The sequence below is a fragment of the Cibotium barometz genome, chromosome 35 (genome assembly GCF_041138505.1).
Source record: "Cibotium barometz isolate CiBa-2024 chromosome 35, ASM4113850v1, whole genome shotgun sequence".
Classification (NCBI taxonomy): Eukaryota; Viridiplantae; Streptophyta; class Polypodiopsida; order Cyatheales; family Cibotiaceae; genus Cibotium; species Cibotium barometz.
Genome location: NC_141080.1, coordinates 14,717,272 through 14,734,902, shown reverse-complemented (window position 1 = coordinate 14,734,902; position 17,631 = coordinate 14,717,272). Strand labels below are relative to the sequence as shown.

The window sequence follows — 17,631 nt, the reverse complement described above, 5'->3', positions numbered from 1 at the left end:
ATCCATAGGCCGCACTGAGATCTCCTCCTTAGAGGAGAGGAGAGCGAAGTAAGTACAAATTCCATGCCCGAGCATCTTTCTGAACTCAAGCGAGAGACAGAGGCACTGGGGACTTCTTCGAGCGGACATGGCCTCACCACAAGAGGGATCGCATCCAGAGGCTTTGAGGATCGGACGGCAACCACCCTAGGTTCGAAACGCAGTCGCGCCTAGGGGCAAGTGCCCACTCGAGGATGGGATTCCCGTTCCCCAATTTCTTGGACATTGAGAGCTCATGGAGGGCAGCTTCCACGCAGTCTTCAATGAGATCATGTGCTCTGATCTATACCAGAGCAACTGGCGGAGGGTTTAATTCACTTGATCCCCAAGAGGGAGGTGACAGGTTGGAGATTCGCCAGTGGAGACTTATCGCCCTCTTGGGGACAGCCTAAAGAACCTAGCCAAAACTATCAGCCGTCGACTGCAGCTCCACCTCCTAGATCCGATCCATGGCACACAGAAACGCTCCATCGAGGATAGGAGCATCTTGGATAACACCTTCACTTTTTGGGAGGTGTACACCACCGCCCCTCTATGGCAGCAGGACTTGGCCATTCTTTTGTTGGATTTCGAGAAAGCCTACTACAAGGTGGATGGGGGCTTTCTCAAGGAGGGGACTATGTGCAGGATGGGTTTTCTCGTAGCCTAGATCCGAGGTGTCTCTACCCTCTACTCGGCCTCTCAAAGTGAGGTCCTCGTCCAAGGCGCTCCGAGTGACAGGTTCCCACTTTCTCGTTCAATGCGCCCACGGACGTCCCCTTGCGCCCTTCCTCTTTCTTTTTGTGGATGAGGCGATGAGCAACTTTTTAGCCTCCCAAGGGACTGGACTACAGGGCCTCAAGCTACCTATCAGATCTCAGGAGGAGCTCCTCGATTTTGAAATTCCAGACGACACAACGGCCTACCTCTCCGAAGATGTGGAGAACCTCCGTAAGTTTGTAGCTACAGTCGAGATCTTTTGCTGAGCCTCCGGAGCACAGATCAACTAGCACAAGTCATGTGGATTTTGGGTTAGCTCATCCCCTACCCTTGACATCACCTCAGAGCAACAGCTTGCCCCCCTCCTTGTCAGCATTCAAAACAAGCTTCTACACTAGAGCATGACCAAGCTCTCTCTTGTTCGCAAAGCAGTGCTAGCAAACTAGGTCCTCGCTACCATGTGGTACATCACCTCTTGCTCAGCCTTATTCAGGGCATGTATTGGCTAGGTAAAGGAGTCGATCCATAACTTCCTTTGGACGGCACCATGGCAGGCCGGCACGGGCCAAGGTAGCTTGGAGAGTCATCATTCAGCCTCGCCTTAGAGGTGGCGTAGGCATTATTGATCCTTCCATGCAGAGCATAGCTCTTCAAGGTAAGTTGATCATCAGAGGCCTCCTCCCAAGTGATGAGCCCTAGAAGGACTTTCTCATGGCCCGTATCTCGACCCACACTCTAGATATTGGCGGTCCTTGGTCCTTGAGCCCGAGATGCATCTTTACAGAGATGAGGACCTACTGAGTCCAGCCTTCGCGGAGCTTGGGACCACATATGTTCTTCTCTGCGCCCGTCTCCCCCAGCCTTGGATGAGGAGAGACTCCATCAACCATTGATCTAGAACCCCTTGATTACCCTTCCTAGTGGTCACATGCTCGGCTCCCGTCCTCGGGTCTCTTGGGGGATATTGAGAGAGGGACCGGCACAGTCCGTTGAAGAGTGCTCACCGCAGGATCACAACAGTCCCAATCTCAGCAGCGGAGGGGTACCACACGCACCTGTCAAAGGTGGGAGATCATTAATAGTATGGCACATTTGGCGTGCTCCATGCTGCGAGGCCATAGAGGACACCGTCAAGTCCATACACCCCCTCCGAGGTCAGTGGGAGAAGTTGCGAGGCCGGCTTTGAGCATACGAGGAAATGCCGAGAGGGTTTTCTGTGGATCCGGAGCAACCGCCCTTTCCTCAGGGTTAGAGACAACGAGGTTACTTGGCATTACAGGCCACCTGTTTGGTTGTCACCGGGCCTAAATCTGTCATCTCAAATGACTCATGTAATTCAACCTGGAAGGCTGAAATCTTCTCATCATCAAGGCCTATGAGCAGCATGTCATAAACGTATAGAACGATGACCAAAAACTCCTCTTTAATCTTCTTGACATAGAGGGCACTTTTAGCTGGACTATTGCAAAAACCATGTGCAACCAAGTATGCATCTTATCATACCATGCTCTGGGAGCCTGCTTAAGGCCATACAAAGCTTTCTATAGCCTGCATACTATCTTCTTCTATCCCTTACGAACAAAACCACAACATTGAGATACATATACCTCTTCATGAAAATCCCCATTTAAACAGGCAGTCTTGTCCAAGTGATGTCATGCCAACCATGGTGTGCTACCAATGCGATGATACACCTAATGGTAGTCATAGGTGACGTGGGGGCAAAGGTTTCATAGTCAATGCTCTTCTCGTGTGCATAACCCTTTGCAACAAGCCTAGCCTTATAACGACACTACCATTTGCCTTTCTCTTTAGCTTGTAAACCCACTTTGCACCAATGGCTTTCTTGCCATGAGGAAAATCGGACAAATACCAAGTGTCATTCTTAAGGATTGAGTCATACTCGTCCTACATGGCACGCATCCAATGATCATCTTCATGTGCTTCCTCAAAGGAAACAAGTTCCTTTTCATTGCATGAACTCGAAATGAGAGCATGATCCATAACATAGCTCATTGCACAATGAGAACCTTGGAGAAATGATAATGGGGATCTTTGGGGAGAAACAAGAATGGGAGAATGGCATGTCCAGTGTGGACTACATGTTTTGATATATAAACCATGCTTTTTTCCTCAAAAAAAGCATGGCAAACAAAAGACATGCCTAAGAAAATAGTAAACATTAAGAGAGTTTATGAAATAGATAAAGGTCGTATGTATGGCATGGATTAAAATCTTCTACACTTGAAACAAGAAAGCAAAGAAACAGAAACCGACAGGCTCAGAAATAGAGTTTTGTCATTTTTAGGTGGGGAAACAGTGTTTCCTGATAACTATGTCTATTGGCATCTTATATCTCCCAATTCACTAGTTTGACATTTGAAATTTCCACTTTGTCCCCAAAAGACACGCTGCATGCCTTCATTGAAGGACTTAATCCCACGTCAGGTGTCAACTTTCTCAAGTACAATCGAGTCTACCTAGCTACTACAATCAGCTATGAGCGCATAGCTGACATTAGTTCACCTTCACGGGGGATCTTCGTTCCAAAGTCACCCAATACTTTCAAACCTAGCAACGTTGATTGTTTGGCTCATGATTTTAAATCCTCTTCTTTAGGTGGTTCCCAAAATTGTCCCCATCAGCAAGAAAACCTCACCAACAGAATGGATTAATCTCTGACCGCCACATACATTGAATGGGAGAGATAAATACGGTTAGGTTTTTCATGTGGGAGACATACACACAGAGAACAAGAGAAGGGAGAGAGAGAGAGAGTTGTGGGGATAAGTCAACTCATAGGAATGAGTGTGTGACTCCCCTATCACACATGTATATTGCACTAGTACACATAGTGCACTTAGTACATTAAAAGTACTAAGTGTACTATGTACTATAACTTATGGGCTTGTACACACTATAAGGGTGGGCATAATGCCTTTACCCCAACAACCTCCCACTTAAAAAGCAAAGTGCCCTTAAATGAAGGAAAAGAAAAATCAGCATGTACATGATAATATACAAGGCCATATCAAGGCTGAAACTGGCCTCATCCAATGCCCATCAAGTGTCTGCAATGAGCGAACCGCTCCAGAGGCAAACTCTTTGTCAACAGATCAGCCGGGTTGTCATCCGTATGAATCTTAACAAGCTGAATTTGCTTGTTCTCTATCACCTCTCTGATGAAGTGATACTTCACATCCACATGCTTCGTCTTTGCATGAAAGACAGGGTTCTTTGCCAACTGGATGGCACTCTGACTATCACAATGCAACAATGGAATATCCCCTGTATAACCCAAATCAACCACTAACCGAGATAGCCATAATGCCTCCTTGCAAGCCTCTGTGGCTGCAATATACTCAGCCTCTCTAGTAGATAAGGCAATGCACTTCTGCATACTGGATATCCATGACACAGCACCTCCTCTGAATGTGAACACATAACCGGTAGTAGACTTCTGGTTATCTGGATGACCGGCATAATCCGAATCCGTGTAACCATGCACTAATGCATCATGTTTGCCAAAGCAAATGCACATATCCTGTGTGCCCTTCAGGTATCTCATGACACCTTTCACTGCTTCCCAATGCTTCTTGCCAAGGTTGACCATATATCTACTAACCACTCCCACTGCAAATGCAATGTCCGGCCTAGTAGCAACCATGGCATACATGAGACTGCCACAAGCTGAAGCATACGGAATCTTGGCCATATCAGCCCTGCCACTATCTGACTGTGGGCTGTCCATAGCACTGAGTTTCACATATGGAGGCAAAGGAGTACTAGTCTTCTTCCCCCCGTCCATATTGAACCTCTGCAAAACTTTGCCAATGTATTCCTTCTGAGACAAATACAACACATGCTGATTTCTGTCCCGAAGTATGCGCATACCCAAAATGTGATTTGCATCACCCAAATCCTTCATATCAAAGGTTTGATGCAGCCTCTTCTTCAAGGCATCCATCTCTTTACGAGATTTCCCGGCAATCAACATATCATCAACATACAAGATGAGGATCAATAGACTGCCATCCAAAGCTTTCTTGGTGTATAAGCAATGATCTATGTCACTTCTCCTGAAATTTTGGGATTTCATGAATGTATCAAATTTATGATACCATTCCCTTGGTGCCTGTTTGAGCCCATAAAGACTCTTTTTCAGCTTGCATACAAGCTTCTCCTTTCCATTTACTGCATAACCCTCTGGCTGTTGCATATATATCTCCTCATGGAGATCACCGTGAAGAAAAGCAGTCTTCACATCCATCTGAATCAAATCCAGATCATCATGAGCAACCAAAGCTAATACAGCTCTAAGTGTGGTCATTTTGACCACTGGAGATAAGATCTCATCAAAGTCCACACCATATTCCTGCTTGAAGCCCTTAGCCACTAACCTGGCTTTGTATCTTGGCTTTGCATCAGGTGCAACTTTGAGCCTGTAAACCCACTTGCAAGGCAAAACCTTCTTGCCTGCAGGCAAATGCACCAACTTCCATGTTCCATTTTTGTGCAGAGATTCCATCTCTGACTTCATAGCACGCTCCCAAAGAGCCTTGTCTGCCCTCTGTAAAGCCTCCTTATAACATGAGGGCTCCCCACAGTCAGTAAGCATCAAGTAGTCAACCCCTGGAACAAACCTGTCAGGGGCTCTGGAGGGTCTTGTGGACCTCCATACCCAATAACCATCATTTGCAGGTTGCTGTCCAGCCTGCATATCACCTATTGGTGGCTCCTGTTCCATGCCATAAGGTTGAAAAATCATGCCCGGTATCTCCTCTAACTGTGGTATATCCATAGGGATATCTTCTGCCATCTCTGGCTGTCCATTTGGACCATTTTCAGCACCATTTAAGGGCTGGCTTTGCTGCTGTAATGGCTGATTTACAGCCCTTGGTTGTTGTCCATGATGTCCATCATCATCAAACATGACTCTGCCAGGTTCCTGTTGCCTTGCAGGCTCCTTATACATGCATGTTTCATCAAAAATGACATCATTGCTGCGTATAATCTTTCTCTTCACTGGATTCCAAAGTCTATACCCCATTTCACCTCTGTCACCATATCCTAGGAATATGCATTTGTGAGACTTAGGATCAAGTTTGGTGCGCATTTCCCTGCGTATGTGCACGTACGCAACGCAACCAAACACTCTCAAGTGCTTGTAGGACGGAGGCTTCCCCTTCCATACTTCCTCTGGCACTTTTCCACCAAGCCTCGTGTTAGGTGACCTGTTTATAAGATGAACGGCTGTCATAACAGCTTCAGCCCAAAAACCATGAGGTAACGCAGCATGTGACAACATAGAACGGACCTTCTCCTGAATGGTCCTGTTCATCCTCTCTGCTGTCCCGTTTTGTGGAGGATCATAAGGAGTAGAGAGCTCCCTCTTGATGCCTTTAGCATCACAAAAGTCCTGAAACTGTTTGGACATATACTCTCCACCATTGTTGGAACGCAAAGCCTTCAGTGTTTTGCCAGTTTGATTCTCAACATGAGCAACAAACTTCTCAAACACTGAGAATGTATCACTCTTCAAACGAAGAGGATAAACCCACACCTTGCGTGTGGCATCATCAATAAAAGACACAAAATATTTTGCCCCTCCCAAAGAAAGCTGAGGCATCTCACATACATGTGTATGCACAAGCTCTAACTGAGCATCTTTCTGTCCAAGAGCTTTCTTGTGGGGGCACTGGAGTTGCCTGCCATATATACAATGCTCTCAAAACTGAAAACTTGAAAACTTTAGAGAAGGCAAGTAACCCAAACGAGACAATTGCTCCATTCCTTTGACACTCATGTGTCCCAACCGGCTATGCCACATAGAGATTTCCGGCAGCTCGGTTGCATTTACATTAGCATGAGGACAAACACCTGCATGCATGAAGTAAAGAGTGTCCACCTTAGAGCCTCTGGCAACAACCAGTGAGCCCTTACTAATTTTCCACTTTCCACGACCAAATGTGGTAACATAATCAGCATCATCAAGCTGTCCAGTAGAAAGCAGGTTCTTCTTGATCTCAGGCACATGCCTGACATCATGGAGCATAAGCTGTGAGCCATCTGAAAACACAAGCCTCACATCACCTCTGCCAAGAATCTTGCATGCATGGTTATCACCCAAATAAACTACTCCTTCATTGCCAGCAGTATACCTGACAAACAAGTCTCTGCAACCTGTGACATAAAAGGAGGCACCTGAATCAATGATCCATGAGTGCATACCATGACCATCGCCTGCAAGAAGTGAATGGGCATCAAGTGAAGACGTGAATAGGACCTCATCCTCACTGTCACCTGCATGTGACACATTGACTTCTTCAATTTTGACTCCACTTTTGCCCTTTGGCTTTACATCTTTGGCTTCATCTTTGCCTTTTCCCTTTTCCTTTTGATCATTTTTCCATTTGTAGCATTGCTTTTTGATGTGTCCCTTCTTGCCACAATAATGGCATTCCAAGTGCTTTTTGGAGCGGGACTTGCTCCTTCCCCGTTCTTGGCTTTTACCCCTTTGCTGGGATCTCCCACGTGCATTCATTGCATTGGACTTTCCAACAGAATTGTTCTTCCTGTTCATCTCTTCTTGAAGAAGAGCACCCTCAACATCTGCATATGACAGCATAGCATTCGAATTGCTAGTGGCTGTCCTGAATGTGTCCCAACTCTCTGGCAAAGTGCATAAGAGAAAGGTGGCTTTGAACTCATCGTCCATTGCCAACTTTTGATTTATAACTTGGCTGACAATACCATTAAACTCATTTAAATGGGCTATCATAGACGCCCCTTCCTTCATCTGAAGACCTATGAGTTTCTTTTCTTCAACCAATACACTTTGCTTGAGGCACTTTGCTGGGCATACAAGTCCTGCAATCTTTGCCACATTCCCCAAGCTGTCTTCTCTTCACGAATGCTGAAAAGTAAAGTGTCTGACACAGACAACATGATGGTGGATCTTGCTAGCTCATCCATATCTTCCCACTCTTCAGCAGTAAGAGAAGCGGGCATTACACCCCTTTCTTTGATAGGCTTGTGCTGCTTCTTCTGGAGCAACACATTATAGCACTGGGTTTGCCAAATATCATAGTTATGTGAGCCTTCAAGCTTCTTGATGTGAAGCAATGAAGAGCTCTCACCTGTGGTTGCCATAGCAATATGCAACCTGTCAATGCCTGACTCCCTGCAAAATGTGCAAACACTGCACCAAAAGCACACAAAGTGCTCACAGTTGTTCTCCCAAAGTTGATCTCCCACTGCGGAAGCAAGAATGCAACTTTTCTCCCACTGTATGTGATGAAATCACCAAAATCTGGTTGCTGCAGATTTAGGACAGCACCTTAAATGTGCTCTGTTCCCCTTTCAAAGTACTGTACAGCAGTACTAAGTGCTCACCAATGATGTACCAAACCTGTACCGGCAAGTACAGCAGCTGAAATTGAGATTTTTGCTCACTCAAATCAATGTGCAGCCATGCCAAAACTTGTACAAAGCTGTACCAAATCTGTACCAACAGGTACAATAGCAATAAATGCTCTCCTCGCTGTCCAAATGAGTGAAAATCAGACTTTTATAGTCCCGACCACTGCATACAACAGTCCCGAACAGAAATTGGGCAAAAGCCCCTTGACTGCAAGCTGATTTCTGAGGATTCAAGGCATAAAAGTCTTGCCTGCTGCTTTTGCCAAGCTCAACAAGCATAAAATTTTGAAAAGCCCCTTGATTTAAGATCAATTGCTGATCATACATGGTACATTGACGCACATGAAGGCATCCCCAGAGTCTTCACAGTGCTTCCCCTGGCCACATATACATCTAATACATGAAAGCCCCTTGATTTACAGGCACATTGAGTGCTTGTCAGGCATCAACACATTGCCCAAAGCATCAAATGCGGTTGCCTGCATGCAAATCAATCCAATCGGCGCAAAAGCCCTTTGATCTGCACTGCAATTTGCTGCAATTTTGCCCGAATGTGCGATTTCTCACATCATACAGCATGTATGAATGCTTAATTGCACAATTACATCAAAAGCCCCAAATTTTGACATCCAATTTCCTGCAAATTGATCCTGATTGTGACCAATGTCACCCAATTTTGCCAATTTTGCTCAAAAATTGAGCAATTTGGCACCTGTACCTGCTCAATTAATGATTGTACCTGCTCAATTGCAAATCCCAAAAAAAATTGAGGCAAATACCTTGTAATTTCTGATTTTTCTTTTTGTTGCAGGAAAAGGGGTTGATGATGCTGCTGCTGTTCTGGTGAAGGACTCCTCAGGAGATTTCTGATTGCAGGAAAGAAGGGGGTCGTGATGATGCTGCTGTAGCTGCAGACCTTTGTAGTCGGGCTTAGGCTAGTCGCAGGCGTGGCCCTGTTTGGGTAGCGTGGCTGCTGCTGGGCAGCAGCTGAGCAGCCCACGCTGCTGGCTGCCTACGCCCAGCTGCTGATGGGCAGGCGAGGGATCAGACGGCGCTAATAAAAACCAATGCCTCCTTCGTTCGCACCGCTTGTCGCCTACGTGCGAAGAGGGAAAAAAAAAACGAAGAAGTTGCCGCCGTTTTCGCCTAGAGGTGGCGGGTAGTGCTCGCCCAGCGATAACACGCCTGCGCTTCGACGGCTCGCTCGTAGGCGTGTTCGCCTCGTAGGACTCAACTCGTCTAACGCCCAATGCTTGCTGCAACAATTTTCACGCTGCCTACGACTGATTCGCTACCTTCGCTGCCTGTCATGGCAGCTGCTGACACCTGCAACACCCAAGCTAGCCGCTATCTGTAAGCACCTGCTCCACAGCCTGAAATGCAGCTTCAAACTGTTCACATGGAAGAGCCTCACAATTTGGATAAGCTCTACTTGCCGCCGCTGGGAGAGGATCAAGACAGCTACCTAAGCTCTGATACCAGTTGAATGGGAGAGATAAATAAGGTTAGGTTTTTCATGTGGGAGACATACACACAGAGAACAAGAGAAGGGAGAGAGAGAGAGAGTTGTGGGGATAAGTCAACTCATAGGAATGAGTGTGTGACTCCCCTATCACACATGTATATTGCACTAGTACACATAGTGCACTTAGTACATTAAAAGTACTAAGTGTACTATGTACTATAACTTATGGGCTTGTACACACTATAAGGGTGGGCATAATGCCTTTACCCCAACATACATCAGCAATCTTATCACCCACGGACGAGGATTAGATTGTGGATATGACTCTGGTCGCGAAACCCTAGATTTGCTTCCCAAACCTCCTCACAAGGACAACAGAAACCTGGTTATACACCATTTGCCCCGGCAAACATCAATGGTTCGAGTGTCCCAAGCAACCTAGAAATCGTCAGAAGATGCAACCTTCTACTTCAAGAGAAAAATTTCAAGATTCTTCCAAAGGCAAAAGTGCCATGATGCATCCTATTCATGCACAATCTACAGCTATTACTTCCATGGGTCACGTACAATCTGCCACCCCATAGATTACTTCCAAAGATGTGTATGATCAATTTATTGATGCAAATCATTGCTCAAGTGTTTCAACTCCTGAAGCCAACTTGGCAACTTCAGACTATGAAGTTACAGTGGCTCAAGATGTTTCTACAACAAACAAGATAGTAGAATCGTCCGCGATGGACATGAATGAATGAAATAGTGCAATTTTTGGATTCATTATATGAAGATGAAGATTAGACAAAGCTTGACTTAATTGAAGAAACAGAGCCGTTTTTGGATTCATTACATGAAGATGAAGATTTAACAAAGCTTGAAGATCTCGCTTAACCCCTTCAAATCTGTGTTCTGTATGTTAATGGGATAGTTGCCAGAACACATCATGGGTGTATGCACTGCTCTCAACAAGATGAAGGTTATGTGAACTTTTATAGGAGGTTCCCATAACTTTGCTAGGATAGTACACCTCTGTATGAACTCACAGAGCAAGAAGTGAAATTACAGTGGGGCTCTGCTGAGAAGGAAGCCTTAGAGAGAGAGAGAGAGAGAGTTAGCTCATGTGTGATCAATCATCAAAGCTATGGTGGAGGCACTAATGACATGGTGCCACCCGAGTCAAATCAAATACAAGTAGTACTAATGCTTAAATTTCCACACTCACAACAATCTTTTCTTCACAATCCATGCAAAATCAGTCTCGAAATTCAGCCCCTTTTTCTACAAAAAGGCACCATTTTAAGCAACAAAACTGTTGAGTTTTGAGCATGAAATGGCTTGTTTGGCATTCATGACTACAAGGCTTACATGATAGGTACATGCAAGTACCTGCATCACAGTGGTGTATCATTAAAAAACATGCAATCATCATTGTGACCATGTTATAGCTAAAAAGCGAGACCCAAGCACATCACCCAAAAGGCTTTAAGAGAACTTTTTAGACACAATAACTTACTTGATACACTATCTTTCTTTGTTGTTGTTTTAAAAGCATTGATTTTTATATGTTTAAAAAGTGTTACTTGTTGCCAATGGCCCTTTGCCCGAGTGGCCATCGTACTACGCTGCCCACCAGGGAACAAGGGTTCGGATCCCAAAACTTCACACATACATGTGTGTATGTATGCAAACATATATATGTACACACACACACACACACACACACAATATATGTGTATGTATGTATCTATACACACACATATATACATATACATGTGTGTATAGATACATGCATACATACATGTATGCAAGCATATAATATGTGTGTGTGTGTGTGTGTGTGTGTGTAGAGATAGATATGTATTCGTGTGTGACATGGCGTGTATGTACACACACACATATGTATGTATGTATGTATGTATGTACATACATACATACATATGTATGTATGTATGTATGTATGTTTGTTATACGCATGTATGTATGTACGTACGCATGTATGCATGTATGAGTGTGCACATGTATGAGTGTGCACATGTATGTGTGCACGCATGCATCTAGGTATGTATGTATGTGTACGCATGTATGTGCATGCCTGTGTGATGCATGCATGTAGGCTGGTATGTATGTATGTATGTACCATGCTCCCCAGAAGGGACCTCAATTTGAGCGCCAAAACCTTTCAAACGCACACACATGCACGCACGCGCGCACATACTATTTTGCAAGATGAAGGAAATTTTATTCAGAAATGCCTTAACGTTGCAAAAAAAATGCTAAGCAATGTGCCACAATCACTTTAGCTTTCTCATAAAAGATAAACATTTTCAAAATTTTTCTTTGGACTTTTATTTGACAACGTTTTGACCAAAGTCTTACCATCCACAACCTTTACATTGTTCTTGTTAAGCAGCCCAAATGATTGCGCATTCATAGCATCGCCTAAAGATATCCTGTCATTTTCAAATGTTCAATTGAGTGCTAACCATGGACAATCAATATCAACTTTTTTTACAACTTTGAATTAAGTTTATTTAAGTCAAAGTAGAAGCACCAATACAAACACGATTTGTTGCTCGGTTGCTTAAAACCAATGTTTGTAAAACAAAAATATTACGAAAGCTTGAAGCAATTAGGCCATTAGTTAAATAACATAATGTGATTATTGCATGATGAAGGTTGGCTTGCTTAATGCGGGATGCTGTATGGTCAATGTGTGTGGTTTTACCCCTTCTCAAAATATTGCGAGGCATAAAGGAAACAGTACAGCAAGGCTTCCACGCATGCAACAATTGGAGGGTGAAATCTAGCACACATGACTCTACCCGCTGGCTGCTCCTACGGGTTCTTGCCTGAAGCACACTAAACCAACCAAAAGGCTTTTGTGGGATGCTCCTATGGGTTCGAGCCCGTAGGAAAACACACCATCCACAAAAAATTTTGCACCACCTCTTGATTAAAGCAAAGGTGAGGAATTCATCCCTTCACGATGAGGAAGGGTAGTGTCATGTGCGCACATGGACATGGCTAACCCCTAAAGTCGGCAACAGAAAAACAATATTTTAGGGCGATACCAAGTCCCTGGTGTAACATGCGGAAGCTTCGGGGGGAGATCGGTAACTTCAATGCTCAGAAATCAGCACACATTTCACGACGAGAATAACACAAAACTGAAAATAGATGTGCAGAAAATAGAGAGAGGGAGAGAGGGAGAAGAGGACACAGTATTGGGTCCCGAATACCCTCTGTAGGGCCCCCACCACGAATGGTGTACTTGCTTTTATTAGAATGATGCAAAGTCTGAAATAAAAGACTGAACCTGAACCTTCTTGGCTGAGATAGATATCTGCCCTTGACCTTCAATCCTTCACCCTTGCGTTAGCTTCTCCCTTGGCTGTCCTAGCCCTTGAGTAGCTGTAGCACCTTGTGAATTATGAGATAGATGGACTGAATTTATGCCTTGGGTTTATATACCCCTTCCTAGACCTGGTCGGCCAGCTATACTGAGGTCGGGTTGCTGAAAAAGACTCATGACCGGCAAAATTAGAATTTAATGCTAATAATACCCCTTCGTTTCACACTGTACCCTGGCTGGCCCTTCTGATCTGGCCTGGCTGCCCTGTGGGCTGCTGTCCAGGCCTGCGCAGGCTGCTGGGCAGCCCCTGGGCACTGGCCAACTGGCTGCTGGGCAGCCCTTTGGCCTGGCCGCCTGGCCGGGCTGGCCCATTGGCCCTGTCGGCTGCCTGGCCAGGCCCCTTGGGCTGGCCGACAGCCTGCCCAGCATAGTCACAAGGGACAGGAGACGGTAACGGGGGACGGGGACGGGGGACGGCCATAAGTAGGAAACGGGGACGGGGGAGGGAACGGCACTCAAAAAATACTTTTTTTTTTTAAGTTTTTCTACTCCACACTTATTCTACTTTGGAAGTACATCAAAATGAGCACAAATTTACACTAAAATGGTAAGCTTTTGCATCATATTAACAAAATACGCCAATCAAAGAGTGAAGGCATTGACGGTTGAGGAGGATGCTATGGTTGAAGATGGCTTGAGCCTTGAACAATGAGAGAGAGAGAGAGAGAGAGAGAGAGAGAGAGAGAGAGAGAGAGAACCTAGGTCCTAGAGGCCTAGAGGCTTGGAAGTTGGAAGACTCAAGAGGCTTGAGAGAGAGGTGAGAGAGAGAGAGAGAGAGAGAGAGAGTCTAGATAGTAGAGAGTAGAGCCTTGTGTGAGAGGCTTGGAAGTTGGGAAGTTACTAAGTTAGAAGAAGCTTGAGGAAGAGAGACTAGAGAGAGTAGATACACTCATTAGCTTGAGGCTTGAGGCTTGAAAGTTGAGAGAGAGAGTTGCTTGAACTTTGAAAACTCGAAGGGGTGTGTATGTGCTTGTAGCCTTGTAGCCTTGTTCTTATATAGATATTAGATAGGCAAGAGAGAGAGGCAAGAGCAAGACGAGAGAGAGAGAGAGGCAAGGGCCAAGCCTCAAGGGCCAAGGCCCAACGCCCCAAGGCTCAAGCCTAGAGGCCAAGCCTCAAGGCAAGAGAGAGGCAAGGGCCAAGGGCCAAGGCCCAAGCCTCAAAGGCTCAAGGCCTCGCCAAACGGCTAGAAATGGCCAAAAAAAACCAGTCTGACTGCGCGCAACGGCTCCCAGCCGTCCCCATTCCTACTGCCGTCCCCTTCACCGTCCCTTGTGAGGGACGCCTCTAGGGGGACGTCTGACCGTCCCCTGCCCTCCCCGTTGCTGAACCGTCCCGACCCGGCGTCCCTCCGTTCCAACAGTCTGTCCCTTCCGTCCCCTGTGACTATGCTGCCCAACCCAAAGCTAGGACAAGAGGCACAGCATGGGGCCCTCCTGGCCCTTGGGGTGGTTCTAAACCTCCCCATGCCCACTTAGGCTGGGCTCTGGGGTAGCCCTATGGGCTGGCCCCTCTTCTACATGCAAACCTACATGTTCTACACACTCATCTGACATCTGGTCGCAGACCAAACACACAGAACAACTGACATCATTCGAAAGGGAGACTCACAGCGCAAACTGGCACTGCTTCATGTGCAGGACAATGCACACCTGACCTTGGACGCATGTGCAAGACAATGCACACCTGACCTCAAACAAATGGAGTAGAACCCTGGCATCCAAGTGCGGGATGCACGTGACACCTGGCAAGCACCGGAAGGCATCCTCTTGGACCAAGATCAAGTCGGCCAGGCATAGGAGGTGTTTCACTTCAGGTCGGCAGCGTTTTTGTATTTATGTGTCCATGGAGTTGGCCGACCAGAAGTGAGCTAGTTGGTATGACTTGCCAAGGAGCCTATATAACGCTAGGCATGTAGTCATTCTTGTCATCTAACCCCATTCTTGGGGCAAGTCAAGAGTCGCTTCATTAGAAGGTCCTAGGTAACCTTTTGGAAGGCCAAAGGCCACAGAATCTATATAGTCATATTGACATCTTTTTGCACCATATAATATAATGAAAATACCTCTCTCTCTCTCTCTCTCTCTCTCTCTCTCTCTCTCTCTCTCTATCTTTGTTGGTCTCTTGCATCAAGGTATACTGCTGAAAGATAGTACACAAAGCTTCCGCGCATGTGACATTGGTACGAGAGCAATAGGCTCAGCAAAGCTAAGTGCTGAAGGTGCATAGGTCCAAGGAGACATAGCCAAGGTAGAAATCCCATGGCGCTGGTCGATGTCAGCAAAACCCAAGGAAATGGCAGCCCTGAGGTTCAGATGCCATTTGGGGCATACCAAGGAAGGCGCTCAGGAAAATAGTTCCAAGGGGGTGCTGCAAGGATGCCATGATCAACCTCAGGAAGCAGACCATTGTAGTGTTCAAGGACATGGCATGAAGGCAAGTGGAACAAATGCACAGATCTCAACTGAAACAGACCTTCGTAAGGGCTGTGGCACATGTACTTAGCTTATCTTCAAGAAAACGACAATTTCACGCGTAAAACCTTGAGAAAATCTGAAAATAAACAGAAGAGAGAGAGTCGAGAGAGAGGACACCACACTAGGGGTCGAAATAGCCTGGGGCCAACCCCCCCCCCCTCCTTCCCCTTCCGAGTTATATTAGATAAAACTCCTTGGAGGAGTCTTGAGTACAAGTTCTCAGTGCTAGAGAGCTCTCGCCTTTTTACATGTCTCGACAGTGAGAGAATAGCTAAATTAATAGTTCTTGCCCAAAAGCACTTGAGAAAAGCGCTTTAAAACTCACTCATAGTCCAAAAAGCATCTTGTTAATAATAAAAGCTCTTCTCTCTTTAGTTTTTAAAAAACTTTTAATCTTTTGCTTTCCAAAAGCTAGTCATATCATTCCAAAGCCTATACGGTGACCTTGCGTTGCTATCCTGCTACGTATCAGTGCTATCCTGCTACGTATCAGTGCCACGTCACCATTGCCACATCATCAATGCCACGCTACTTTTTTTCCAAAAACTTTTTTTTGCGCGCGCGTGTTGCGTTTTTGCATATTAGCAACCTGTATTTTGATGCTTCGATGATATCCCCCCAACTTATTAAACAGTTGTCCTCAAACGTTACATCTTGCTTTTCGCTGCTTTTTTTTCCGTGGGCTTAGCTCTTCTCTCTGGCTCTTGAGACATGGTTCTTCGTGCGGAATCTCCTCCTTTTCTCTTGTGCATGGCTTTGGGGAGCATCTTGCCCTCACGATTTTTACCCTTCACATAGAGTGACCTTTGGGTTTGACCTCTCTGGAAGATACTCCCACCCCTTGCACCTCTAGAGTTGTCTCAGGCAAGAGTTTCCCAACATGATTCTCTTCTTGTCAAGATCAACATGCACCCGTTATATATCAAAAGACACAAACACATGCACGCATGCTCGTCCTTGGGTTTAACTGGACATCCCCAACCCTTGGCACACATATGCTTACAAGCATAAATCAAATAAACAAATGAATGCACAAACAATTTCTTGTTTTGACACCAATTTCTTGGTTTTTACACCAGTTCCTACTGTAGTCCAACTACCCATGTCAGTGTCTTTGGACTGCCCATGTCAATGTTTGACTATGGTAGACTAAAAGTATTCATATCCATGTACTCAGTTCTGATTTTCTTCACTGATAAACAGTGCCCCCATGAGATGGCTAGTCCCATGACTCTTGTACAAAAGATTTAGTGTTGTTCATTCTCAAAGTTGCTCCTTTTGGATACAACTTGGACAGCAACCCTCGAGTTCTAGAATACTCAATTCCGTGTAGCAGAATATAAACCTTCAGCATTCTCCTTTGTTCCTAGTTCCTTGGATGTCAAAATACAAAGGCCGGTGACATCCCCTCGGCTTCTTTTCAGTTGTCCTCAACTGAAAAGCTTCCTAATATGCTTGTAAAACATGTGGATACTCCGGAAAGTAGTTCTCATCCTTCATTTCCATCTTGTCAAACAATGCCCTCCAAAACAAGCTAGTGGTCCTCGAATCTCAATCACCAACGATAGACTTAGGCATTCCATGATGGGTTTGAACATCTATGCCAAAAAAATCCTTGCCATGTGGTCTACATTGATGGTCTTCCTTACTAGAATGAAATGAGCTATGGTCTAAATACCATCATTCCCAGACTTTGACTTCAGCAAGTCAAAAATGAAGTCCATCGCTATACTTTCCCATGGCCTCTCGAGCACAGGTAGAGACATAAAAGCAGTCTTGGTGTCTTTTGATGATCATGCAGTATACTTAATCTTTTGACAAGTCAATACACTCGGATACATACTTGTCAATATCCTTTCTCATGCTAAGCCAATAGAAGTACCGTTCCAATGCCTGCGTAGTAGAAGAAATACCTCTATGCCCCCCTCTTTCTTTGGTTGATGGCACATAGGAGTTTCACGGTCGGTACTTGGCTGGCAGTTGGAGGTCGACTAGCAGCTTGCCCGCAGTGTGGCCACCCCTAGGAGTCTCAGAGACATTGCCTTTGGGATTTCCCGAAGGCTCAGCAAATTTGGCGTGCTAGATGCAGCGAGGCCATCAAGGATACCCCATAGTTGTCAAAT

At 45.5% G+C, this 17,631-nt stretch overlaps 1 protein-coding gene across 3 annotated transcripts in view; it reads right to left on the bottom strand.

The window, feature by feature from the left end:
• Positions 1–17,631, bottom strand: part of ARC3 (GTP binding protein) — a 159,505-nt gene that overhangs the window by 83,997 nt on the left and 57,877 nt on the right. For 2 of the 3 annotated variants that reach the window (XM_086774615.1, XM_086774617.1), the window contains exon 2: positions 11,996–12,069. The exons of the other annotated variant lie outside the window; for it this stretch is intronic. In XM_086774615.1, coding sequence (XP_086630741.1) covers positions 11,996–12,069 — 74 coding nt within the window. The remainder of the gene's footprint in view (positions 1–11,995; positions 12,070–17,631) is intronic. 3 annotated transcript variants of the gene reach the window in all.